Source organism: Penicillium canescens (assembly GCF_028828765.1).
Source record: "Penicillium canescens strain IBT 15451 chromosome Unknown utg000003l_segment0_segment0, whole genome shotgun sequence".
Taxonomy (NCBI): Eukaryota; Fungi; Ascomycota; class Eurotiomycetes; order Eurotiales; family Aspergillaceae; genus Penicillium; species Penicillium canescens.
The window spans coordinates 2,644,067-2,670,701 of NW_026703965.1; the positions used below are offsets into that span (position 1 = coordinate 2,644,067).

Here is a 26,635-nt window from a genome sequence, read left to right on the forward strand (position 1 = left end):
CGAGAATGAACGAGCGGTACTCTAATCTAGATGCAGCCACTGCCTTAAAGAGTAGACGGATCCCTGAGCCTTATTGTTATAACGATAAGCCTATATCGCCCCCAGAAGGGTGCGTAGTAATAGTATACGCCGTGCGCTTTTACTAACGTATAAGCGGTTGTCCCTAGAGAACTAGTCTGCGGTATATTAAAGAACAAAGAAAGGACGGCGGATCCCGAGGGTAACGGCACGCAAAGATCTGTCTAGCGTAGCGAAAGCCACACCGAAGCTGGCATCCATCTCGACGTCGTAAGGATGAAAGTTTGTCCCTCCTGGTTAGAGTTAGGAAGTTAGGAATGAGAATGAACTTTGGCGCTAGACCGGGTTCTTCCGAGAATGAACGAGCGGTGGCATCACACCGACCCTAGCACTTCTAGATGTTATGGTAATTCGAGAGATTTTAATCAATTGTTACTGGTTAGATATGCGATATACTGTTCTAACATTAAGAGATATAGGACCAGTACAAAGTTGAATTTTTGCAACATCCGATCAGCTTACATATCAGGCAAAAAAAACAACTAGATACTCTTTTATAAATCATCAGCTATTAGCTTGGCCTACAGCTTTGAACTGATAATTATGCCAACTGCACCGGAATCACTTACTCTATGTCTATATACCTCGGGGATACGGTGTTTCTCGGCGATGAAGCGATCCGAGGACCTCATCCCATTGGTTTGTTCGGAAACATACCCACGAGCAAGTGACCCTTGTTTACGACTTGTCATTTCTTTGGCATTAATATTACGCTATAGAGAATGAATGGATTGCAAAAAGCAATCTATGACTCACTCCCCTCGAATCGGATCTAAGATGGTTCCTAGTTCTTAGCTAAATTATGTTATGTAGATCATCCCGGGGCCGATCCCTTATCTCCAAGAGGTTAGATAGCGGATAAGCACGGCGACGGCAAACAGGTTCGATACCACCCGATGTGTAAGAGAATAGCAGTGTACATATATAAGACACGGCATGTAAGACAAGTCTGATCTTCATTTGAATCTTTTTTTACTTTCTACCACATCACTTTTCACACCCTCTCATACAAGTCTCCTATACTCCAACCTCTCAGTTCATATCATACTTTTCGATTTATACATCCTACACAAATTCCCACCATGGACTGGGACCAAAACGATATGCGCTCGCGCTTCTGTCACGCTCTTTCAGAAATGTATAAGACCGAAGTTCCCCTATACGGAGACCTCATCGACGTAGTGTGGGAAGCAGACGCGAAAGCAATCCAAGACAGCCAGACGAACGGCAGTTCCAAAATCATCAATCCAGATGATGTTCTGCCCTCACGGCATCGTGTTGAGAGACATGGCGCTATTCGATTAGGAACGGCGCATGAGCTCGCCACAATCCGTCGGATGTTTGCTGTGATGGGTATGCATCCAGTGGGCTACTATGATCTTAGCCTTGCGGGGTTCCCTATGCACGCTACTGCATTCCGCCCGAAAACCCAAGAATCCCTCGATAAGAACCCATTCCGTGTGTTCACGACGGTTTTGCGAATGGAACTATTGACAGAGAAGACCCGGGCGCTGGCCCAGAAAGCACTGGAGCAGAGGAATATTTTTACTCCAAGGCTCATGGGTCTTTTGGATATTGCAGAGTCTCAAGGATACATGACGCCGGAGCAGTGTACGGAGTTTATCACAAATGGTCTTGAGACATTCCGATGGCACTCAAAAGCGACTGTCACACTTGACGAATACGACCAGCTGAAAGCTGAGCATCCTCTTATCGCCGACATTGTCTCTTTTCCCAGTTCACATATCAACCACTTAACGCCTCGGACCATTGATATCGATCTTGTTCAGCAGTTGATGTTGGACCATGGGATGCCTGCCAAAGAACGCATCGAAGGACCGCCGAAACGCACATGCCCAATACTTCTGCGGCAGACAAGCTTCAAGGCACTTGAAGAAACTGTCTATTTCCGGGATATATCGGGGTCCTACGTGAAAGGCTCACATACAGCAAGGTTTGGTGAGGTTGAGCAAAGAGGCTATGCTCTGACCCGGGAAGGGCGGCAGTTATATGACCAAATTCTGGAGCGAGTCAATGTAGACTCTGTGAAGAGAGGATTGAAGGGAAGTGATTATGACAAGTTATTGGAAGATCACTTTGAAGAGTTTCCTGACAGCCTCTCAAAGCTCCACGACTTGAAGCTGGCATATTTTTCCTATCAGGTGACGCCACTGGGTGACCAGCTGGCTCAACAAGGCATATCAGAGGCTGAACTTTCGCTTCATGATCTTCTCAGCAACGGGATTCTAAATTATAAGCCTCTTACATACGAAGATTTCCTACCACTATCTGCGGGCGGTATCTTTAATTCCAATCTTGGCAGTGTCTCTCAGTCAAAGGATCTTATAACGAGCGCCGATCCAGACCTCGATGGCTTCCAGCGATTCCTTGGGACGTGTGTGGCAGATGAGTTCCACCTTTATGCCGAGATGCAACAGGAATCATTGGAGGGTTGTCGGCAGAAACTACAGCTGGGGGCTATTTTATTATAGCATGGAGCAACTTCATATCTGCATCAAATTTCTGCTGCTGCTTTGGAATTAGTAATGCATGCTTTTGTTAATATTCGTTCGAATCAACTACATAACGTTACTAAATAAATATGTTTCTCGATCTTTTGGTCCTTTGCCTCCCGATTCCTATGGCGTGGCGTGTGAAGACTACCGTTCGACAGAAGTGGGTTTTGACGGGAGTGTTTCTGCTTGGTGGCTTGTAAGTTATTTTCCAGTTCTGGGGGACTTTTATCAACATGAAATAGCCCACTAACAATAACACAGTGTCTGTGTAGTCTCAATTCTCCGCATCGTCAGTTTCGACCTTTCAGACGTGAATGATCCCACTTATACGAGTATCGATCCATCAACTTGGTCCTCAGTTGAGCAGTCTCTTGGAATAATTTGTGCCTGTCTTCCTACTCTTCGACCTCTTATTCGACGGCTTCTCGGTTCTTCGGTGGCATCTTTGAGCAGTCCTGCTTCTGACTCCCAGATACGGTTGCCGGCGCCTGTTGACGAGGAGAGTGGTATCATGGGAACTACCCTGTCATCTGCACCGCATGCGCACATTCGCGCCACTTCAAACCAGCTATACATGTTCCAAACTGTCAACCAATCTTCAGAGTCCCGCCAGGGTGATATCTGTCCTATTTCTCGATTTTCTCAGACAAACGAGATGAGTAGCCCTGTTTCTGCGGCTGAATCATTTGCTTGAAAGCTGTTCTAGAGCGATATGCAGCTGTATAATATTTTTACTTGTACTGCATAAGATACCCAAGCTAAAAGTCTTCATCTATGATATTTCACTACCCTTTAGGCTTGTTTCAATATTAGAGCTTTTACTGTAACTAACTAGTTAGTTAGTTAGATCCAAATCTTACACCTGAAAAATGGGGCATCAACAGCCCCCTTCATAGTTAACTATGCATCATAATTTTGCTCAAACCATTTAATCGTTTATTAACGAAGTATGGCATGACTGGAACAATTTTGGTGAGCAATACATTCTTGAGGCTGAGGTACTGCACAGCAGTCCGAGGTTGCACACCGGCGAGCCTTGTCTGAGTGATCGACATGCGTCTGCCCAGTGACTCGCAACACAAATCTTCCTGCCTCGAAGAATTCCAGTCAGCATGGTCTGGAAATGTACACAACCACACTTGACATTCGTTTGCTCGCAACAACTCTTGTGGGATCTGCATTGGCAACCTCCCCAGAGCTAAATCTCTTTGCGCATGGCAACACAGGCCCATTGCTAGGAACATCTTTCGGCACTCCAGGCGCGAGCGCAACCTTCGACTATGTGATCGTGGGAGGAGGCAATTCCGGCCTCACAATTGCAAGCCGTTTAGCCGAGAACCAAACGGTGAGCGTGGCGGTGATCGAGGCGGGCGGCTTCTACGAAACAGACAATGGCAATTACTCCATTGTACCGGGGTATTCGAGCTATTACACGGGTTCAGACCCGATCGACTACCAACCACTCATCGACTGGGGTTTCAGTACACAGCCTCAGCCTGGATCAGGGGGCAGAGTCTTGCATTATGCCAGGGGCAAGACTCTGGGCGGTTCCTCTGCCAGGAACTACATGCTCTATCAACGGCCGACGGTTGACAGTATGCAGCGTTGGGCTGATGAGGTGGATGACCAGAGCTATACTTTTGAGAATTTGCTGCCCTACTACAAGAATTCAGTTCATTATACGCCTCCCAACGAGGACTTGTACAGCAACTCCAGCAACAGCCAGACCGCAGATGCGTTCAGTTCTCTTGGTGGGCCGCTTGAAGTCTCGTTTAGCAATCTCGTGAATGCTTTCGGGACATGGTGCCAGACTGCATTCATCAATCTCGGCATGAAACAGATTGATGGATTCAACAGCGGTCAACTGATTGGCTCTGCCTTTGCGACTTTCACTATCAACCCGCGGAATGCACATCGATCCAGTTCTGAGTCAAGCTTCCTCCAGAATGTGCTACGCAAAGGTGTGAGCCCTACTATATACAAAAACACCATAGCGCAAAAGATATTGTTTGATCGCACCAACAAGCGCGCAACCGGGGTCCAAGTATCGACTGCAGGTACCTTCGGCACTGAGTCCATCAATTTTACACTGCATGCTCGCAACGAGGTCATTCTTTCAGCCGGTGCTTTCCAATCCCCACAACTGTTGATGGTCTCCGGCATCGGATCCTGCAAGTACCTGCGCAACTTCAACATCCCATGCATCAAAGACCTTCCAGGGGTGGGTCAGAACATGCAAGACCATCCTATTTTCGGGATAGCACATCGCGTTAATGTCCTCACGGCCTCTGCCTCCGCCAACAATGCAACAGTGGCAGCTCTTGCGGTGCAAGAATACATCCAGAATGCCACAGGGGCATTATCAATCTTTGGGCCGGGTTATTACGGCTGGGAGAAACTGCCCAATCCATTCCGCTCAAACCTCAGTCGCGAATCTAGACACGCCTTGTCGAAGCTTCCATCTGACTGGCCGGAACTGGAATGGCTGCCTATCAGTGCATTCAATGGCTACAACCTCAACAAGGTGACAGCTGATCCGAAAGACGGTCATCAATATGCAACTATCAGTGGAGCGTTGATTGCACCTTTATCGCGTGGCTTTGTTCGGCTCGCTGGTCCGAGTATGGGCTTTCCGCCTGTCATTGATCCGCAGTGGCTTGTGGATCCAACCGATATGGACCTTGCTATTCAGATGTTCAAGCGGCAGCGGCAGATTTGGGCTGAGTTGGCTAAGTTGGGAGTTGCAGAGCATGAGGAGTACTTCCCTGGCTTTAATGTTTCCACTGATGCTCAGATCCGGGAGTACATCCAACAAAGTATGACCACTGTCTACCATGCGTCAGCAACTTGCAAGATGGGACGCCAGAATGACACGATGGCTGTGGTAGATAGTCATGCTCGAGTTTATGGTATGCAGGGCTTGAGGGTTGTCGATGCTAGCAGTTTCCCATTTCTGCCGCCTGGCCATCCCCAGTCTACCGTCTATGCTTTTGCCGAGAAGATTGCGGATGAGATCTTGAAGAGTGATTGGAGGAGATCAGACCAGGCTCTTCGTGATATGAGCTGACCATATGATTGGGAAACATGTAACTTACAAATCCACGCTGTCAAATGACACTTTGAAAAAAAAAATTGAACACTATAGAATACAATGCATACAGAGAACAGTCCAAATCCATCTATCTGTACAAATATGCCGCAGAGATATCAATGCATCACGGCAGGACAACCAATGGCCGCAATCAGGCCACATCTCAACGGCATTGTCCATACCTCAAACCACCGTCGGACACTGGTCCGGAATCACAAATTTTCGCCTGAGGGAACCTTCAAAACAACCAATTATGCACTCATGACCGGGGTCCAATAACTGAGCTGTCCTCTCCATCTTCCACAACAATGGCGCCCTCCTCCAACAACTCATCCGGAGTCTTAACCCGCACATCCATCACGCGCATGATAGTATAGCGGTGCTTGCTCTTAGCCTGCTTAACGTGCCTCTGTCTCCGCTTGGTCTTCTCCTTGATACGCAACGGCTCCGATTCGACACCCGTCACACGAACCCGGCACTCATAGATACGCTCATCGATATGAGGAGCGCCCTTCATTGTGAAATCGCGAGATCCAAGGGCGGAAGCACGGTTGAAGCGCAGGATATCGCCCGCCTTAACGTTAGGCATGAGGAAAGGCAACCGGAGGTGATCACCTTCCGTCAAGAGGTATGGTTTTGCGTGGAGTTGAGCGACCACGTAGTGCGGCTTCTGGCCGGCGAGGTGAGGGAGTTGTGACATGAGGGATTTCGTCACTTGGAGAGGGGCGGTGAAGTTGGGCGCGATGGGTTGTTTCTCAATGGGGAGGTGGGCGCGTGTTGTGGGCACGAACCGGGGCGCCTCCGCCTCGGCCTTGGGCTGGAAGTCTTGTGCACGAGGAGTGGCGCTGAGTGGTGATTCACGGTTCGGGGATGACGATTGGGTCCGGGTTTCTTGCGAGTTCATCCATGATGTTGTCTGGTGCAGGCATGCTCGTTGCTGAAGGGAAGCTGCGGATGAAATTGTGGATGGTGCAGTCCGGCGAAGGTCGGAGGCGAGGCTCCGTAGAGCTGAGCGAGAGAACATGTTGGCTGAACCCTTCCAATTACTCAATTGGAGCTCGGCGTGAAAGTGGTTCGCGGGAGTTGGAATTCGAGACGCTTTGTAGTTGGCCCCGTAACTAGAGAAATTGTCTACTTTGCGCAAATGGCCGCTTTGCCACCCGTATTTATGTCACGTGATTTATTAACTATTCCTCGCAGGAAGTTTTACTGCAGATAAAGAGGGAATTTTACATTGAAACTTTTGTCATAGTCATAGAATAGCCTAGGCCCTATGGTACACATATTTAATATATATTTAGCACATTTTACCAACTTTCCCTATGAAAATGTCCGAACATGAAGTTCAGGAATTAGATTTACTGATAAGCCAGTCACGTGGCCTGCTATCTCTGCCGCATCACAACTTTTTCGGTCTGCAGTAGATCTTCAAGGAAATAACTTCATCTCCCATCTCAGCAGATTCCCTCATTCTGCTTTTATCATGGTATGTTTTACGCTATTATATGTCGTATTCCTGGTCAATTACCGAGTTTACTAACCTTTTTCCCGCCAACAGCCTCAGAACGAGTTCGTTCCCCGCCAGCCACCGCCCGAATTCCCCCAACTGACATCTTCCCAGGTACATTGAGCGCTGGCAGAAGCAGCATGGTAAGCGTCTCGATCATGATGAGCGCATGCGCAAGCGCCAGGCTCGTGAGGGACACAAGCAGTCCCACGATGCCCAGAACCTGCGTGGCCTGCGGGCCAAGCTGTACCAGCAGCAGCGCCACAAGGAGAAGATTCAGATGAAGAAGCGCATCAAGGCCCAGGAGGAGAAGAACGTCAAGTCCGCCGCACCGGACGAGCCCTCCAAGACCCCTCTGCCCCAGTACCTGCTCGACCGGTCGCAGGAGACCAACGCCAAGGCCCTCTCCAGTGCTATCAAGGACAAGCGTAACGAGAAGGCTGCCAAGTTTGCCGTTCCCCTGCCCAAGGTCAAGGGTATCAGTGAGGAGGAGATGTTCAAGGTTGTCAACACCGGAAAGAAGACACACAAGAAGTCCTGGAAGCGTATGATCACCAAGCCTACTTTCGTTGGTAACGACTTCACTCGTCGCCCCGTCAAGTACGAGCGATTCATTCGTCCCATGGGTCTGCGTTACAAGAAGGCCAACGTTACGCAGTAAGTTTTACCAGCGGGGATTTCCATTGTCCCAGATCTTCTCCCGTATTGGATGTGGTATTAACTTTTTTTCTTTTTCAGTCCCGAGCTGGCTGTTACCGTTCAATTGCCCATCCTTTCCGTCAAGAAGAACCCCCAGAACCCTCTTTATACCCAACTGGGTGTCCTCACCAAGGGAACAATCATCGAGGTGAACGTTTCTGAGTTGGGTCTTGTTACCACCACCGGTAAGGTCGTCTGGGGTAAATGGGCCCAGGTTACCAACACTCCCGAGAACGACGGATGTGTCAATGCGTGAGTTTCCCTTTATTAGATCCGTTTATTGCAGCAGAAACTAACTTTAAATAGGGTTCTCCTTGTCTAAATCAACCACAAACACTTCCTCTTCATTTCCGATAGGCACCAGCCTGTCTCTGATACCTCCTTGCTCAGGCAGTTCTATATTTCCCTTTCTCGATACATACGATCGATCACGATCGTTCTATTCTTGGGCGGTGTTAATGGCGCAAAATCAAGTCCATTGATTTCAAACGAAAAGTATTCTGCATGTTTGGCTTCTGAATGGACATAGCTAGTTTCTAGATAGTCAGGCATATAACCATGATTTTATGAAGACACCAATCTATCTAATTTTCAAGTGCACGTTATCCCTGCGAAACCCAAGGTCAACGGCTAGCAAATCTACATGATTTGTAAGAGAGGTACACAAACTGATGAAGTGAAACTGGATATCCAAAAATTCAAGATAGGCAAAAGTGTTCAATTAGACATTTTAACCAAATAAGGGAGTTCAAACTCCAAGACCCTATGCTCTGGAACAGTATCCTAAGAGCAAAAGAGTTGATCAAATCATATACAGGGATGCAAATCCACACGCTGCGCTGAACCGAATATCATCAAAAAGAGAAAAAAAAATGCCCACAATGATGGAACGGTAAGGTCAGACAAAACCCCAAAGGCTGATGCAAGAGAAGAAGAGGCAATGCAAAGAAGAAACACAAGCAGAAAGATATCTCGCAAATAAACCAGGCAGACCAAGAGAAAAGTAAAACATCCAACACCGATCATTAAGTCGTTCTAACCAACAACGGAACAAGGTAAAGAGGCCAACACGGCAGTTAAGACAAAAGAAATGTGATAAAGGAGCGGAGGGGCTGTGGTTATGCGTTCTCTTCTTCGAGTGCTGCTTTGATTTTTGCAAAAAAAGCCTGCAGGCCATGCGGCCAGCTCTTCTTCCCTGGGCACGCCGCGGACTTTGCAGTGGTTGACGACATTGGCCAGAATACGGCCAAGCATATCTTGAGTGACAGGGACGGCACCTTCGAGTTGAGCATCGGGGTGCAGGAATGGATCGCGGGGACCGAGCATTTCCTCGATGGTTGGTCGGAGAGTTTGATCACGCTGTAGGCAGCGCTTGAGGGTTCTGACAAGGCCAGGGGGCACTGGAACGCCGCCAACACCAAAGGCCGGGAAATCGATTTGTACACGGGGGTTGGGGATAGCCATGATGCGCTCGTAATATTTGGCGATCTTGGCGAATGGAGGCTGTCCGTAGACCATTTTGTACAGGATACAACCAAGACTCCAAACATCGCTGGGTTTGCCCAGCTTCATCATTTTGCCAACGCTTGCTGGCAGGCCGAGTGATGCATTGGAGTCGACCAAGGCTTCAGGGGACATATAGTTGGGTGTGCCAACTTGTTGCTCGCGGTGAACATTGACGGTGTTGTCTTGAATTGCATTGGCAATTCCAAAATCGATAAGCTTTAACCGGCCTTGAACCATTAGGAAGTTGGCAGGTTTCAGATCTGAATGGACGATGTTGAACTCGTGGACAGCCTGGACACATTCAAGCATCTCCTTCCAATAAAAGCGGGTGAAGTTGATATCGAAAACAGCATCTTCGGCATTCAAGCGATATGTAAGAATTTTTTCAAGATCAGACTCTCCAATCTCCATCAGCACACTTAGAGCGTGTTTGTCATTGTTGAGTTCCCAATCAAAGAGCCGCACCACACGTTCCACATTCTCCAACTTCTTCAGCAAGTCAATTTCACCCTTGTATCCAGTCAAAGTGACAGGGTCAACATCTTCAAGATTCACTCGCTTGAGCGCGAAAATCTTGTAGTTTTCCGCCATCACTCGGTAAACGCGGGAGCTACCACCTCGGCCAATGCAATCTAGTCGAGTGAAATGCTTGCCGTTAATTGAGACCTGCGTCTTCTTCTTTCGGGATTGGGAGGTCGATGCACCTCCCGTTGACGTGGCAGTTTCAAGAACTGACATTTTGGGAGGAGGAGGGGCGGCTCTGTGAGGGGTGTTGTTGCTTCGTGTGGCCAGTATCTTTCGTGCAGAGGTACCTGCTGGCGTGTCGGCGGCATCTTTCTTCTCGGTATCATAAACAACATTGTACTTGTCGGGCTTGTCCAAGACATTCAAGCCCTGAGGCTTTGTTCGCCGGAAAGTTGGCGGTGGTTCGTTTTCCTGGTCACGGACTGATGGCAGATGGGGCATTGACGGAACCTTGAAGGCAGGTTGTTCCTTGGCGCCTGAGGATTTGGATGACAATTCTGATGAAGCGGGCGTCGACTTTGATCCATACGATTTTGGTGACGATGATCTTGAAAATGGGCCCTCAACCGCAGCCGGGCGAAGGGGGTATTCAGCGCGGTGCCCTTCGCGCGAATGAGGGGGGCTGGGGTCAGCCCATGATACCTTTGGGGAGGATGGTTTAGTTGGGTTGCGAGGTCGGTATTCGGCATTTTCCTCTGCTTCCACATCCTCCCTGACACCATCGGCCGAGAGGTATTGGTGGTCCTCGTCGTTGTTCTCCTCACTCTGTCGACGCAGAACACCCCTCCGGGCGGGTCCTGTCAAGAAGCTACCAGCCAGTCGGCCGACTCTCTTGACACGCAGTGAGCTTTGGGGGCCAGGTTCCTCGCCACCGCGGCCGCGGAGTACCGAGGAAGTCCCGAGACGTGTCATGGGATCATCTTCATTTTGTGATTTGCGGTCACTGTCTGAGCGCTCGGCACTACCATACTCATCACTCGAGTTACGTTCCGCTGAACGTCTCCCTGAAGGCGAGATTGAAGAAGGAGACCGTGGGTGGCTGCGAGAAACATTGATTCGAACACTGCGTTGGCGTGGGGCGGGAGTAATAAAATCATTGGGGTGGTGGTGAGGTTCCGACTCTGCACTCTGGCTGTTGGACAACGGGGAGCCTTCGCGTGAATGCCTGGAACCAGATGAAAGCGCTCCAATACGGACAACTCTGGGGGCCGGACTACCTGTCGAACGGTCGTGGGGAGAGGAGTTGCGAGGAGATTGGCTTTGTTGACGTGACGTCGCAACTCGCGATTGGTGCGACAACGGTTGTACCTTCTGCAGATGAGGCGACGACTCTAATCCATCACCATGCAAAAGTGCCTTGACAGACGCGCTAAATTTTGGCTCAGGAACCTCTTCGTCTGAGCTGTCGCCGGCGGAGTAATGCCTTGATAGAGAGCCGTTGTTTTGAACTGCGGGTGATACCCGTCTGGATCCCGAGCGTGAAACCGCAGTTCGGGACATCGGTCGGGAAGGCTGTCCGTATTCGCTGTTGTATACGGATGGGAGGGAATTCGGGGACGCCATGGCGACGATACCTACATTGAAGTCGTGAATCAATGCAGCCCCTCCAAGTTTGTCGACTGTTTGTTGTTCTTGTAGGGAACGGCCTATCTCGAGGTTTCGCGAGTGCCGCGCTATACGGTCACGTGTTTGATGTTGCTATGGCGACGCTGGTACAACAACATGCCATAGAATCTGAAAAACAGTAATTGGGGCGTATGTCGAGGAGAATGAATGTATCGAGTCATATGTTAACTGAACCAGCTTGTTATCAGATCAATAAAATGGATCACTCTCGCTAGATCGACCCCTGTTTTGCCATTACAGTGTAGATCTATCAACCAGACCTGTGTATGTATCATGGATTGTTTTGATTCACTCGGTCTCCCATGCCCATTTCCAAGTGATAGGGTAGAGTGCCACTTGAAGCATTCGAATTGACACATTTCTCGGCATTCTGTCTAATTGATACTCCATAAGCCAGCACTGGCCCATTGAGGTTAATTAAACTGCCGAGCGCTTAGGGCCCCGCAATGACGCTCGAGTAGCTAGCGCCTAATGAGTAGTTTGAATTGAGGCTGACAGACATGATCAGTGCCCATTTGTCTTTTCCTTGTGGTGAAGTTAGCCTCGGCTTGCTATGCCAACATGCACAATCAAGGAGAGATCATCAGCTAGCATGTACCTATATTGACACCCCAAAATGCAAACTGTAATTAATCTTCAATTTGGATCTTAAGTTCTTCTTTACTTGCGAAGCTGAGCTGTGTTAGAAGAGAAAGGAATTGATCCAAAACTATGTTGTTCTTCTCAGTTTGGAAGTGGTTATTCATATATATATAGAGTGGCTATTGAGGATATCCATTCATAAATATATATGTTATGGTGTAACCCAGCAGGTAGCGCAAGGTGACACTTCAGAATAGAATAATCTAAATTCCATTATACAAGAACGTAATTATTTCATTCAACACGTTTTTTTCCATCAGTTCTTAGTTTAATGTTAGTCGTTTGTCCTTCTGTACTGTGGTCAAAGCTTCGTTACCGCCTTAGGCAATATTCCGGAAGACGCGAAAGACCAAGAGTGCGGCTCGGCGACGGGATGTATTTGGAGTTCAAGTATCTTTCTTTTTCACCTCCATCTCTCGCGAAATGGCCTCAAGTGTCGATGCCAAGCTGCTGAAGCAGACCAAGTTCCCTCCCGAGTTCAATCGGAAGGTGGACATGACGAAAGTGAACGTCGAGGTTATGAAGAAGTGAGCAAACTTCCCCGGCTTTTCGACCTTGAACCCCCGGACTGACAGATCTCCCTAGATGGATCGCCAAACGCATATCTGAGATTTTAGGCAACGAGGATGACGTTGTTATTGAGATGTGCTTTGGGCACTTGGAGGGACCACGCTATGTATGGCCATCGGACAACTATCGTCTTGCAGCTTGCTGACTTTGCTCTACGCCTAGCCCGATATCAAATCCCTCCAGATCCAACTAACTGGATTTCTCGATAAAGATACCCCCAAATTTTGCCAGGAGCTATGGTCATTGTGTCTGAGCGGCCAAGAAAACCCACAGGGTGTTCCGAAAGAGCTTCTGGAAGCTAAGAAGCTCGAGCTCATACAGGAAAAGGTACACCCCAACCCTATCTATATCCTGGATTTTTCTAACCGGACCTCGACCTAGCTTGAGGCCGAGAAAGCTGCTGAAGCGTCACGCCGACAGAAGGAACAGGAGCAAACACGTGAACGCGATATTGACAACATCAGACGCCAAGAGCGTTCGGATCGTGGAAGAGCAGGGGGAAGAGGCGGTGGCCGTGGAGGTCGAGATTTTGACAGGCGATCTCCCCCTCCCAGAGACCGGGACCATGGTCGATACCGTGAAGCTGGGCCCCGGCGTGACTTTGACTCGTACGTTCCGCCTGATAACCGCCGAGGTCGTCGGCCATCTGGGACCTCTGCGCAATCTCGCTCTCGATCCCCGCAGCAATCACCCGCCCGCCGCGACCGCGATGCGCCGCGCCAACGACACCGTGAACGCCGTCGCCGCTCCCCAAGCAATTCAACCTCCCCGGATCGACGCAGACGTGGAGGACCGCGAAGGCGCAGTCCGGACTACGGTGACCGTGCTAGATCCATTACCCGCAGTCATGCATCCCGCTCACGTTCTCCCAGAGGAGACCGCCGCAGACGAGACGCCTCTCGCTCCAGATCTCCCTCTCGCTCCCGCCGTTCAGGAAGATCCAACAGGACCCGCGACCGCGACCCTCGACGCCTGAGCCGCAGTCACAGCCGCAGTCGTAGTCACAGCCGTGACCGTCGCCGTGATACTCGCAGGCGTCGCAGTCCCAGTGATAGCCGGAGCCGGAGCCGAAGCCCGAGGAAGGACACGAAGCGTCGACGCTCAATGGATAGATACAATCCTACGGAAAGGAGCCAGCGTAGCAAATCTCCTGTATCCTCACCCGATGAGAAACGACGCAAGAAGGCTGATGAAGATGAGGAATATTCCAGACGACCTTCCAAAGCAGATGATCAAGATATGAAAGATGCTGATGAGGTTGGTCATTGAACGTTGGTCATTGAACGTCCAAATCCGCCCTCAATCTACACCTCTCTCGAGACACATTGATATCTTGTCTGATGTTTGTTTCCCAATTCTACCCCGAACACTTGTTACCTCCTTTTCGACTTGACTTTTTCAAAACTAATACATAATTGCTCATCTAGAAACCCGAAAAACCAATCTCCAAGCGGTTATCTTCAACGGAATTTCGAGAGAAATTACTCCGTGAGAAAATCCTCGCTATGCGTCGTTCTAGCGACAAGGTGAGCAGCTCACCGAAGACGGACAAGCAGTGAAAACATCCAAATCATTGACAGAGGGCTTCTCAATACGTTTGAAAACAAGTGAAACGAGTTCATTTAGCGCCGTACAATTAGCAATTGCATGTAGGAAGATTTTGTGAAATTTCGTCTTTCCAGAAAATTAGCAGTAAACGAACTTTTTGCATGATTCAATACATCTAGTAGAATTCACCTCTATAAAACAAGCAAGTAACCAAATATCAATACATGAAAGGAATGTACTCCATTAAAGGGAAAGAAGGTATATGCCAAGTCATCAAAATATATGCCAAGGGAACTTCATCCGTACCATTATCCAAGCCTCCTCTCAGCAAAACCACACATACAAGAATGATCAGGTTTGAACCTCCACAAGCAGATTAGAATTATAATAAGATATCTACAGATAGGACAGAGGCAAGGACGACAGATTCCCAAGGGGGCGAGATGTGCGCGGAGTCCATGAGACCACCCGGCCAACCACTCCCCAAGGGGGCGAAGGTCATCTTGTCATGAAAGACAGAGAAACGTAAACAAAAAGTTAAGGAAATTCTTTCTCAGTGGGTATGATTTGAGAAACAAGTGTACTGTTCCGTTTACTCGTCGCAGCCACAAACGGTGGCGGTGACGGTAGCGGTAACGGTAGTGACGGAAGAGGCCACGGCCGGGGCGGTAATGGTAGGGACGCTGCCAGAGCCAGTCTCGCAAGGAACAGTGGCGGAGATGGTGGTCTCCTTGGTCTGGGTGTAAGCCCAGCTCTCGGTCCATGAGCCGCCGGTGGCAGCGGGTCCGCTGGGGACGACGGCAGTGCCGGTAGGGCTGACGTCGGAGTTGGAGGGAGCGGGGCCGGAAGCACCACCGGAGGGAACGGGCATGCCGGGGATGACGGTGCTGGAGATCTCTCCGCTGGTCAGGGTGTCACAGGGGGTGGTGGTCTCGCCAGCACCGGGGGCAACAGGGGTACCGCTGGGACCGGAGGCAGCAGGGCCGCTGGGGACAGGAGTGCCGGTAGGGCTGACGTCGGAGTTGGAGGGAGCGGGGCCGGAAGCACCACCGGAGGGAGCGGGCATGCCGGGGATGACGGTGCTGGAGATCTCTTCGCTGGTCAGGGTGTCACAGGGGGTGGTGCTCTCACCGGCACCGGGGGCAACGGGAGTGCCGGTAGGGCTGACACCAGAGGGAGAAGGACCGGAGGCACCATCGGTAGGGGCAGGACCAGAGGGAGCGGGACCAGAGGCACCACCGGAGGGAGCGGGCATACCGGGAATCACAGTGCTGGAAACGTCAACGCCGGTGAGGGTCTCACAGGGGGTGGTCTCAGGGCCGGAAGGGGAAGAGCCGCTGGGAGCAGGGCCGCCGGGGACGGAGCCAGAGGGAGCAGGGCCCGAGGGAGAAGATCCAGAAGGAGCAGGGCCGCTGGGGACGGAGCCAGAAGGCGAGGAACCACCGGGGATCACAGTGCTGGAAACATCAACGCCGGTGAGAGTGTCACAGGGGGTGGTTTCAGGACCGGAAGGAGAAGAGCCACTGGGAGCAGGGCCGGCAGGGACAGAGACAGAGACGCTAGCGCCGGGGCCGCTGGGGACGGAACCAGTTGGGCTGACACCAGAGGGAGCAGAGCCGGAAGCACCACCGGAGGGAGAAGATCCGGAGGGAGCAGGGCCACTAGGGATGGAGACAGAGACGCTGGCGCCGGGGGCGGAGGGGACACCAGTGCTGGAAACGTACGGGGTGCTGGAAGGCAGGCTGGGGACCGAAGACGACTTGATGCCGGATGGAGCACCGGGAATGGAGCAACCAGTGAACCACTCGATGATGATGAGCTGGATGTTGACGTCAATCTCAAGGCCAGTGCAACCACCGAGGAAGGCAGCGAGCTCAGCGCGAGCAGACAGGGAGATAGACTCGAGGCTGCCACCGGAAAGGATGACGGAGAGGGCAGCACGGAGGTCGACGCTGAGGCTGGAGAGGAGCTCGGTGAGGAGACCAGTCACATCAGATAGGACACCGCTGACGAGGTCAACGGAGACGGAGGCATCAACACCGAAGGACAGCCAGAAGAGAACGACGGCCTTGAGTTCGACACCGAGCGAGCAGTCGGAGCCGGAGAGCCAGATAGCGAGCTTGGTACGAATGTCGAGATCAACAGCAGTGGCGAGCTTGCCCTTAGCACAGGCCTCGAGAGCGAGCTGGACATCGGCACTGAGGTCGGCAGAGACGTCGGCACCGAGGAAGGCAGCGAGGGAGGCCTGGCCTCCAACGGAGAGAATACCGGACTCCTCGACGTGAACGCCGACGGAAGCACCGACAGAGATGGTAGAGAGAGCAGCCTCACCAAGGGCACCGATCTCAACGAGACCGTGGCCATGGTGGCCGTTGATCCAGGCCAGAACGGAGACCTTGAGCTCAGCGCTGAGATCACAGTTGGAACCGTTGATCCAGGCGAGGAGGCTAGCCTTGACATCAGCAGTCAGACTAGTGACAACGCCACCAGCAGCGCAGGCATTGAGACCGGCCTTGACGTCAACATCAAGGCCAACAGCGGCCTCAATCCAAGCAGAAAGAGAGGACTGCAGGGACGCACTCAGGACGAGAGCAGACTCGAGGGAGGAGGCACCGAAGATACCATCAATGGTAACGTAGAGCTGACCCTTGGCGGCGATATCGGCGCACGATGGGATGTACACGGCAAGAGCAGCCAAGACATCAGCGGAGAGGACGAGCTCATCGTCACCCTCACACCAGGAGATCAGGGAAGTTTTCAAAGAAGCCTCGAGGTTGGCGTGGAGGTGCAGCCAGACCTTCAGGGCAGCACGGGCCTCGGCGTGAATGACACCAGCCTTGCAACCCAAGGCACCACCCTGAAGAGCGGCAGCACCCTCGGCTCCGAGACCAGCAAGGAGGGAAGAAGAGTGGCTGTGGTGTCCGCCACCGAGGACAGCACCTAGAATGGATGTCACGTCGACGGTGAGATCGGAAACACCGCCGAGGATCTCAGCGAGGAGACCGAAAGTACGGCGCTCAACGGCCATATCGGTAGGGTAAGCGAGAGCCGAGCCCGCCAGACCGGCGAGCAGAACGAGAGAGGAACGCATGTTTAAGAGTTCGAATGTGTCGAAATGTGTGATAACGAGTGTATAGGCCAAACGCTTGCAATATAGAAGGATATAAAGCGAAAGACCGGAAATGGACGGGACAAGCCGTCAGATTAACGATAGACTGGGTAAAAGAAAGGCGCAAAAGGAAAAAGAAACAGTGATGAATATCCAAGAACAAAACGAGTGATCGACCTTAGGTTTTATACCCCCTGGTCCCTCGATGCCTGCGCCGGGACACTCCCGGCTCGATTCAGCCACCGGGTCGGAATAGAAGCATACTGGCTCTACCCCGGCCTTGATGTCCACAATTGGAGTTATCTACCCCTTAGGCTTCAGGGATGTCGAGAAATGGAGACCTGGATCTTTCACGGCCGGGTGGATCTTGCTAGAGGCCAGTGAGAAGTCAACAACAGATTGATTACAGCATAGGTGGATCACTTCTTGGGCGTGCTATTCTTGGGTATGGAGTCAGTGTATCAGGTTATTTTATTAAATCTTGTATTTTGACTGTACCATCCTACTTTGAGAAGAGTTGAGAATGGCGGACCCATTTGGTAGTCCATTGAGCCTAAGTGGATATCTTCTCTCAGAATTGAGCATCAATTCGCCTAAAAGACAAAGAAAAGTGCCTTCCTAAAGCAAACACACCACGGGCAAGTGACATGATGCCAAGTCGAAAAGGGCAAAGACGACTGCACATCACTAGGCCATGCGTTGATCGCCTCGAGGCCGGAAAAGATCGTCCGGACCCGCCAACGGCGTATTGTTTCAAAATAGACAAATCTATTTTTCCACATTTTTAGCAATTAATGTTCCCTTTCCCCTTGAGAATACACTACTTCCAATGGGGTTGGAGTCGAGTCTGAACAGAAACTAAAGTACATACTTAGGTATAACCCAGGAACGTCTGCAGGGGTAAGTATATGCGATTTGGAGTGCCCCGTTACGAATCCACCCATGATCCACAGCCGCGGGGAATTAGACCAGGAACAACTGCAGGCTCTTGACCCTATTAGGCAAAGATAGACAGGTCGGATTTGGCTTCGCAGTCAGACAGATCTGTCAAATCAAGACTCGGCTCCCCTGCTGCACCACAAATCCAATGGCTCTAACCCGCCAGCCACTGACTAAATTTTGGTCTTGCTGATTGTGGATGTACTAACTGACTAGCGGAAGAACGAAAAACAACATTCGGGTTTATATCTACAATCGTATAAGTTAATATCTTAAGGTCCACGGTCGCCCATGGTTCAGCAATAATGTGAAGAGACACGGTTACGGACAATGCAAATACATACTCAATGTTATCAAATCACAGACAACAATATACCCGTCTGGTCTCCACCGTGGGGTGAAAGTTATGGGGAGCAAAACAAGGACAAGCAACATCTAGACCCTCGAGGTAGAGCTGCCTGCACTAGCAGTAGAGCAGTCTGCACTAGCAGACGCCACCGGGTCAGAATTGTAACGACGGTGAAAGTGTATTAAGCACAATTCAGCATAGCGAGACTCCACTTCGGGCGTGGTGCGGTGATCCATAAGCACAAATAAGAATAAATTGTATTGAATTTTCAAGTGGGAACTATTATTCAGACGCCCTAAAAAAGCGTCCCTGGACTAGCGTGACATAGTGGCGAATGGTGTGTTTCGGTAGAAAGCCCTAAGGGGGACCCACCAACCTCGACATAAGGACTTAAACGAAGGTACGGAAAGGTCGGAAGGATTTCACTGCCTACTCCGTACATGTACATAGCGCCTCAAGCTTCCTTCGTCGTACGATCCACTAACTACCATCTTCAAACCACGCTAACCAGTGCCTCTTCCCCCCATTCTCTGGCACCGGTTCGTTTAGCCAGTAGAACTCCAATCTTGACGCGATCGAGGTTTCATCTCGGGTGATCAACCTCGGAAGCCAAAGTAGGGCACATGCACAGGTTGTAACAGGCACCCGATCAGGTTGAGTATGGTCTAGTATGGATTGGGCATGTCTCACTCCACGCGAACAATTTTCACGAGCCAACCCACGTCGCAGTGCATATGGGAATGCTCGCAACTGGCAAAATCATCTTCCCCCTGTGCCAAATTGCCTCTCGGCTGGTTTTTAACAGGTCGAAAAGGAAATAGTGGGACACTTGCAGCATGCATTTGCTCTCTTAGCTGCAGGTGGCCGGGTTCTGCTGGAAGGATTTACCCCTGCACATGTTTTTATTGCGATCGATCAAGTGCAGGAGTCACATTGTGAACGGCTTTCTCGGAGATATATCATTGCAAAAGAAAACACAACAAAAGAAAAAAAAAAAAAAAAAGGCAAGACAACACATTCGCATCACTTTCCTGGCCAAAAGTCCGAAAACTGCCTGGTAAAATCTCTGCCTTGGAATTTGAGGAGCCGTTCATCCCTGAGCCCTCAACTAAAGCTTTCCCCCTTCTATTGAACAATAATACCAGCGCCACTGTCTCAATTTAGTCAATATAGAATTGAAATAGTGCGAAGAGAATCATAGAACATGTGCTCCGAGCACAATTCACAAGGTTCGGCTAGTGCAACGCGTATATCCTTGGCTGCAATAGTATTCTCCTTTTCGGAACCCTCGCCGACAGAGTTCCTCGCCCTATGGCTTTATGTTCTGCTTTAGCGTTAGCTTACCACAAAAAGAGCCTAAAAATAACAATAGCTTCGTTTCGAATGTCGAAACGTAGGGAAAAAGCTTAAAATTGAGCTACGTTCTCACTGGATCTCTCACGTGGATGTGTTCCATTCCTCGGGGCTTCGGCCTTGTTTCATGTTTATTGCCCAGCGAAAAACAAGAAAAAATTGAGCAAGTGAACTTTGAGCCCCTCCGTCCAGCCCCAGGGTTCGCACTCTGCTTGAAACGCTGCTATTTTTGACGACAGACTAATCAATCAGAGAACTGGTGGACTTCACCAAAAGCCGATGAAGACAATGCGCTCATACTAACAATGTGCGCCTGTCTTCCTCCTGTTCACGGATCGATCTGGGGCCATGGAAAGACAACTCGAAACAATGGCCCCAATTATTAGCGTGAAACACCCGCTTTCGAGATCAGCAGTTCAAGAATAATCGAGCTAGAGAACTTACCGGGGAAAATATTTTCCAATACTACCCTGAAAATAATGCCCTCATACAGCCGACCGGAGCCCTGCTTTCCATGAATAATACATTCAGAGCAGGATACAACAGCAAGATAGATGCAGGTGGGCTCAAGTGTTTACATGAAACAGTTGTCTTTGAAACTAGCGACGTCGATATTGTGCCACCAAGGTACATAGCGACAAAAGTGAGAAAAAGAGAAAAAAACGAAAAAAGAAAAAGGATGCTTGAGGCACTTTTCGAAAGGAGACATCAGAATCATTGAGTAACTAAGTAAGTTGAGCACTCGTGTGAAAATGAACAGTGACAGATCCCTGCTTTGCAAAGCAAAACTCGATCAAAACATGATGATGCATCCAAAGAAAACGCCCAAATGCTAACATAGTACACCCTCTGACGCCATGAGCAATTTTGAGAAACATTGACATCGATATACAGTAGAAATGAACCGGCCTCTTTCTTAAGCATCTGACTAGATCTCCATCCATGAGCACGACGGCTCCATATTCAGCAATTTATGACATCAATCTGCAGGTGCTCAGATATGTCCTCTACAGTACCTTCCATAACTACCACGGAATGCGCAGTCGTGTATCCACTATGAAGCAACAAGAAAGTCAAAACATGTCATGCTACAGGAGAACATGGACAGGCTCTTTCAACGACAGAATGATTCCCTTGAGGTGCCGATGTTCGTGTTCCAGTTCTATAAGTTCCAGGATAGATTCCGTGAGCTGATTCTTCAAGATATAGGACTAATACTTAGAGAGCTCCCTGCATTTCTTCTGAAGAATAACTTCTCGTTTAATGATTTTCCGGAGTATGATTTTCTGTTGGATTATCGAACGCGACCAGTCCAGAATGGGACCAAGTCCCTCTTCTTCTGAGTCATGTCCCTTGCGTTGGAGTATCTCAATGAGTGCTAACCTACCAATATTTGTGAGCTGCTTTTCGGTCCATAATAGTAGTAGAGTCCAGAGTTTGCGGATCGACATATCGTTGTTAGTAGATTGAGATGTTGCGTGGCTTGTGAGATTGTCTTTTTTACTTGGGCGGATATTTGAGTCACAATTTGGATTTGGGTTAGGATAAATCATCTCACTTCGAGTTTCCCTGTTGATCTCACTAGAACATACATGTTTGGATGCGTAAAGAGTTTAAACCAGGTGGTTGATGGCGGGCTAGTCCGGCTTGGGACCTTGCGCTTATACAACCATGGAACTCTGAACTTTGTATTGTTGAATATAGATCGCCCTACGCAGATTAGTATGAGATGACTGCTGGTGAGATGTTTCTTGTCAAAAAAAATATGAAGAAAACTTGTAATGGAAAGTTAGTGGTGGTGTAACTGCTTCATTTGTATGGGGCTATACTGATATATATCTATGGTCTGTGTGCGTCCCCCACGAGAGCGACTTGACTTTTTTGTCTCATTGTATTCTAAAATTACTCTCAAAACTCATATGGGTCTGGCAACGACCAATTTTAATTTTCTATTTACCCCGAATCAATCTGCAGCTGCTCTGCGAAATAAGACTGAGCATCCCGTCACAGAAACCTAGTTGGTGAGATCAGCCCTCAACATCAGCCAGCCTACTCCTAATCCAAGCAGCAAACGGTTTGAACAGATACGACTTTCTATGTGCTGGCCGATCACAAAATTCGAGAAGAGCTTTATACCGATCGGAAGCAGATGCAGAAGTGGCGTGGAGAACCTTAGCCAGATCGACGGGACAGAGGTAAGGCGGCTGCCTAGCATCCTCAGCAATAGACGCAGTGCCTTGCATTGCGCATGCATAATATACACAATGGTCTATACCAAAGCAATGACCCAGCTCATGGCTTGCTGTCCGGCACACCCGGCCTAGCCAGAGGTCATTAAGCGGTCGAGGAAGGAGCTCTTCGAACGGTTTGGCTTGCTGCAGAGTGCAATAGGCAGATATGGCTTCCTTTATTGGTCCATACGGTGCTGAATTTGGTTTATGCGACGCTTTGGCACTTGTCCGAGCCTTTTTCGGTGGTGGCTTGCCGTCTGATTCTTCCTCGGTGTAGGTGTTCATGTATTTTTCACAATGGGACGCAGGCCAGGGATGAACACGCTCAATGTTATGATCGTAGTTGTAGTCTAATAGGGGGTTGTATCTTGCAGTAGATACCACCGCAACTCGACTCCCTCCGTATGCACGACCACAGACGAAGTCGTCTTCGTCGTCTTCGTAGAGATCGAAATCGACAAGGAGAAGCAGGGCGTATGCATCTTTGGGTAGCACGGTAATGGCGGCGTCGAGCAGATCATCCAAGTTGAGCTGGCCGGCGTAGTCTCCTTCTGGTCTTTCGCGTATACGAATTCGCACAATCTCACCACCCCCAAGATCCAGACCCACGTACTTGGAGGTTTTCTGCTTCCGGGATGACTTTTTGTTTTCATCCCATTTCGTAAAACGCATATTATGTGACGGTGCCATACTAACAGGCAAGCCATGATAGAAAGCAGCCAGATAGCCCTGTACGACGAGTGGACTCGGTGGCTGATACTGTTCATTCACAGTTTCGAGACGCTTTTGTGGTCTCCATTCTCGGAGAAACTCAACACCATCATAGATTTCTGGAATCGAACAAAGATAAATTTTGTTCTGTTTGGGAGTCACCGGATTGCGGTCTTCATCGTCAACCCATTCTTGGAAGCTCTGCGCAGGGTAATCTGGATCCTCGGATAGATCATCCCCCGGAAGGAGTAAAGGAGCAGGGAATGCTCGATCATCTTCTTGGAGAAATTTTTCATTTGGATCATCAGAGACTTTGTTTTGTGATTTCGTGGCGGCGACACGTTGTCGTTTGGTTAGTCCTTTAAAACCTGCCACCGTCGCATGTGGGGAGGACGAAAAGCAGAGAGACGAATGGTCACATGCTGTGATCGGGGTTCTGGACATTTTGACTCAATTCAACAGCGATCTTCTTGAGCAGCGCGACAATAAAAGTGAAGGAAAGGGGATGCCGACAACATGCGGCTCTTCTGTGCACGAGCCCCGTGAAACCGGATTCGCGACATCACCTTAACGGCATTTCCTCGAGCAAACAATAAGTTGTAATCTGTAATTATACATAAAATCAATCTCTGAAATGTCTGAGAGCCCACAACGATGCCTACAAACAAGTCAAATCTCCTAATAATATCATTTCTGTCAGCGGCCCCTCGGCTACCCCGTAAACGTAGGCTGTATTGGATAAATTCGATCATCCGGTATCGTCGCTTTGAGCGAGCCAAGCGAAGTTTTGTTTGGCTAAATAGTTCCTATTAGGCAAGTATTGATGCATACAGTCAATGTCGCTCCGATATCTCCAGTACATTTCGCTGTGAATCCGCCCCCAATTACCCCACTACGATCAACCCGCCCTGGAATGAGCGAGGTGTTCTCTTAAAATACTCTTTCTAAATATACTCGCCCAAGGCAACAACCCATCTTATTTGATATTTAAATTCCAAGAACCCCCATTCAGCCCCATGGTCACGTGGTGTCGCCATATTTGGATGGTCGGATGGTCTATAACTTTCTTACCCCAGCAACTACGTGTCAACCTAGTGAGCTGGACCTACCTTGAATTGTGATAGCTTCCGTCGCAAATACTTCCACCGACTGTCTTCTCTGGAAGACAAAGCTTCAAGGGCGTCGGAGGCTTCATTACGCGACTTCCCAGGATTATCTCTGGTGCAACTAACTCACCATGGACGTGACCTCAACAGCCAAACAAAACGACAGTGCATTTTTGGTGAAACTCCCTGTGGAGATTCGATATCAAATCTATGAACTCATATTCGGAGACAAGGTAATAGCATTTATGCTCAGCGGAGGCCCAAAGTTACGACACTGTGTTTGTCCTTCCAAAGGCCGCAAATATCACTTTTTATCATACAAAATCCAAGACGGCTCGTGGTGTGAATGTGTAACACATGACAAAGATCCAACAAGCCGGAAACGGCTTCCAATTCTCTTGACTTGTCGCCAGATGTATGTTCTCATTTCTGCTTGATTTCTAATTCTATATACTCACAGGATCTACACAGTTATTCCGAATCTGTGGATATCCTATGGTCTCACAGTAGTATTCATCTCCAAATCATGGACTCATCGGATTTTCGGATTCTTTCAGATATTAGATCTGCCATACCGCCTCGGAGCTTCCACGCGATTCGATCGCTTGAAATCTCGTTCTTACATGCATGCCTCGATCGTCGGATTCAAATCCTCGATGAGGAGTGGTTTGATCAATGGACAGGCTTGTGGGATGTGATAAAATGTATGAAGGGGCTTTTGCATGTCCAAGCCTGGGTAAAGATGGACCAAGAGTCAGGGAATATGATGACTGCCGACCAGGAGGCAAGGCTATTCACGCCACTCATGGAACTTGGTTGGATACAAGATTTCAAAGTCGAGGGAACATGGCCGGGAATTGGAGGTTCTGAAAGCTTGCTTCCCGGTGCGCCATTTCAGGTAACGAGGAATGACGATCCTATACCTGAAAAACCCGAGCTGGTGATGGAAACCGTGACCTGTTCTATGCCTGTCACTTGTATTGATTGACTTGAATAATTTCTGTGTTTTCGTTAAGGCTACGGGCTTTCAAGCAATTCCAAAAGAGGATAACAGGATTGCCAATAGAAGAGGCGCTTATTTTTCCTGAAGCTGTTAGACGGCGATGACTGGAATACTTTTACAGCAATCATTGGCACACTAGGAATTCCCATATGATAGACAGCTCCAATCTTGCCATTTAATTGCCGGTTGGGTGAAATAAACAGAATCACAATCTTAACAAAATCCTTGACTTGAACCAAATATCAACCATCACGCATTCCAAGGCTTCATAACCAATTGTTCAGCTCGCTTTGTCGCCTTGTTGATCTTCTGAGCACCCCCCTCCTTGGTAAATTTGAACCCGCGGACCTTGATCATATCCACGCCTGGAAACCATTAGTAAACAGTCTAAGAATGAAAATAGAACTAGGCTCACCTGTGGCGAATAACGAATATGAATCCGCATTCATGCACCCTACTTCCCTATTCCCTACAGCGGTGCAGTCAGTCCACTTATAAGCATGATCCAAGGTGGATCCCGCATAGTCCGGCAATGCATGTGTAAACTAATATAACTCAGTTAGCAAATACAAGTTTGCCCATGGCTCAAACCCGTCCAAAGGAGAGCAGGGGCTAGGGGTTCTGACCTCGTGTAATAGAACAACGTCGAGCCGACTAGCAAATACATTTGCCTTAGGCTCACTGTTAGAGAAAGCCCGAGTAGGATCATAGCTTGGCTTGCCCGTGCGATCAGGAAGGTTATCGAGGGTTGTAAAAGGTGAGTGGCCAAGGACAGCAAGATACCAAGGGCAGATTTGAATATCGTTGTGAAGTATCTTCTTATCCGTCAACCTTTCAGTTTTGCTCCTGTAGGCCACTGTGTCGCCAGTCTTGCAACCTTTATACTCTTTGCTCAAACCCGAGACTGTTTTTCTCTCCTTGTCAAAGAGGGCTGGCTCGTCCTTTCCATCTTTCGTCTTCCTCGTTGTCTCTTCATATCGGGAAAGGTCACAGTAGATGGTCTAGGTTTGTGAGCTGGAGCTTCTTCTCGGTTTGGAGCTTCTGGAAATAGCTTACTGGTTGCATCACACCATCCGCGTCGGCTTTGTTGAGTGTTCCGAACTCTTGCACGTTGTGATAGACCACTGTGTGATAGAGGATTAGGTCAATGTATGCATCTTTTTTTCCAATGGCATCAAGATGTACTTTTCACTTGATCAATATTCTTGTCGAGGAAGAACCACCCTCTAAGCTCCTTGACATTTGGGTCATCTTCGCCCAATTCGTCAAAGGAAAGTTTAGCCAGGGCCATCGATTTTTGGACGGCCGTTTCCAACTTGGATTTGATCGCTATTTCACATATTAGCATGTTCCAAATTCCGGGAGATAAAATACTAACAATCGCATGATTTGTCAATGTTATAGGAATGTACACAAGCGAGCTGCAGCCAAAAGAGAGGAAGAAGAATTACGACCTTGGTCCACGCCATTGTAGCCATTGTGATCAAAAGTTGAAGTTGGAAAGACAATTGAAGGGGATCCTGACA

The 26,635-nt window shown here is 49.2% G+C and overlaps 10 protein-coding genes across 10 annotated transcripts; 5 read left to right on the forward strand and 5 right to left on the reverse strand.

The window, feature by feature from the left end:
- Positions 1–1,160: 1,160 nt before the first annotated feature.
- On the forward strand, positions 1,161–2,570 carry N7446_004447 (VOC family protein; the record flags this gene model as incomplete). The annotated part of the gene is made up of 1 exon (XM_058513196.1): positions 1,161–2,570. The coding sequence occupies one exon, from the start codon at positions 1,161–1,163 to the stop codon at positions 2,568–2,570; it is 1,410 nt and encodes a 469-aa protein (XP_058374525.1).
- A 108-nt stretch (positions 2,571–2,678) lies between these two features.
- N7446_004448 (uncharacterized protein) lies at positions 2,679–3,288 on the forward strand (the record flags this gene model as incomplete). Its single annotated transcript, XM_058513197.1, has 2 exons — positions 2,679–2,790; positions 2,856–3,288. Exons 1-2 carry the CDS (start codon positions 2,681–2,683, stop codon positions 3,286–3,288), a joined length of 543 nt encoding a protein of 180 aa, XP_058374526.1. The 5' UTR covers positions 2,679–2,680.
- A 429-nt stretch (positions 3,289–3,717) lies between these two features.
- On the forward strand, positions 3,718–5,661 carry N7446_004449 (GMC family oxidoreductase; the record flags this gene model as incomplete). The annotated part of the gene is made up of 1 exon (XM_058513198.1): positions 3,718–5,661. One exon carries the CDS (start codon positions 3,718–3,720, stop codon positions 5,659–5,661), a length of 1,944 nt encoding a protein of 647 aa, XP_058374527.1.
- A 283-nt stretch (positions 5,662–5,944) lies between these two features.
- Positions 5,945–6,709, reverse strand: N7446_004450 (mitochondrial 54S ribosomal protein bL21m; the record flags this gene model as incomplete). Its single annotated transcript, XM_058513199.1, has 1 exon — positions 5,945–6,709. One exon carries the CDS (start codon positions 6,707–6,709, stop codon positions 5,945–5,947), a length of 765 nt encoding a protein of 254 aa, XP_058374528.1.
- Positions 6,710–7,168: 459 nt separating this feature from the next.
- N7446_004451 (rRNA-processing protein NSA2) lies at positions 7,169–8,213 on the forward strand (the record flags this gene model as incomplete). The annotated part of the gene is made up of 5 exons (XM_058513200.1): positions 7,169–7,171; positions 7,244–7,254; positions 7,307–7,849; positions 7,931–8,143; positions 8,198–8,213. 5 exons carry the CDS (start codon positions 7,169–7,171, stop codon positions 8,211–8,213), a joined length of 786 nt encoding a protein of 261 aa, XP_058374529.1.
- Positions 8,214–8,926: 713 nt separating this feature from the next.
- N7446_004452 (serine/threonine/tyrosine protein kinase MPS1) lies at positions 8,927–11,485 on the reverse strand (the record flags this gene model as incomplete). The annotated part of the gene is made up of 1 exon (XM_058513201.1): positions 8,927–11,485. The coding sequence occupies one exon, from the start codon at positions 11,483–11,485 to the stop codon at positions 8,927–8,929; it is 2,559 nt and encodes an 852-aa protein (XP_058374530.1).
- Positions 11,486–12,597: 1,112 nt separating this feature from the next.
- N7446_004453 (PWI domain-containing protein) lies at positions 12,598–14,469 on the forward strand. The gene is made up of 5 exons (XM_058513202.1): positions 12,598–12,717; positions 12,776–12,866; positions 12,923–13,087; positions 13,142–14,102; positions 14,188–14,469. Exons 1-4 carry the CDS (start codon positions 12,614–12,616, stop codon positions 14,027–14,029), a joined length of 1,248 nt encoding a protein of 415 aa, XP_058374531.1. The 5' UTR covers positions 12,598–12,613; the 3' UTR covers positions 14,030–14,102; positions 14,188–14,469.
- A 431-nt stretch (positions 14,470–14,900) lies between these two features.
- On the reverse strand, positions 14,901–17,399 carry N7446_004454 (putative cell wall protein; the record flags this gene model as incomplete). The annotated part of the gene is made up of 1 exon (XM_058513203.1): positions 14,901–17,399. One exon carries the CDS (start codon positions 17,397–17,399, stop codon positions 14,901–14,903), a length of 2,499 nt encoding a protein of 832 aa, XP_058374532.1.
- A 4,686-nt stretch (positions 17,400–22,085) lies between these two features.
- On the reverse strand, positions 22,086–23,444 carry N7446_004455 (uncharacterized protein; the record flags this gene model as incomplete). Its single annotated transcript, XM_058513204.1, has 1 exon — positions 22,086–23,444. One exon carries the CDS (start codon positions 23,442–23,444, stop codon positions 22,086–22,088), a length of 1,359 nt encoding a protein of 452 aa, XP_058374533.1.
- A 1,914-nt stretch (positions 23,445–25,358) lies between these two features.
- N7446_004456 (uncharacterized protein) lies at positions 25,359–26,587 on the reverse strand (the record flags this gene model as incomplete). The annotated part of the gene is made up of 6 exons (XM_058513205.1): positions 25,359–25,474; positions 25,525–25,654; positions 25,736–26,110; positions 26,166–26,233; positions 26,295–26,438; positions 26,488–26,587. 6 exons carry the CDS (start codon positions 26,585–26,587, stop codon positions 25,359–25,361), a joined length of 933 nt encoding a protein of 310 aa, XP_058374534.1.
- Between the last annotated feature and the right edge of the window lie 48 nt (positions 26,588–26,635).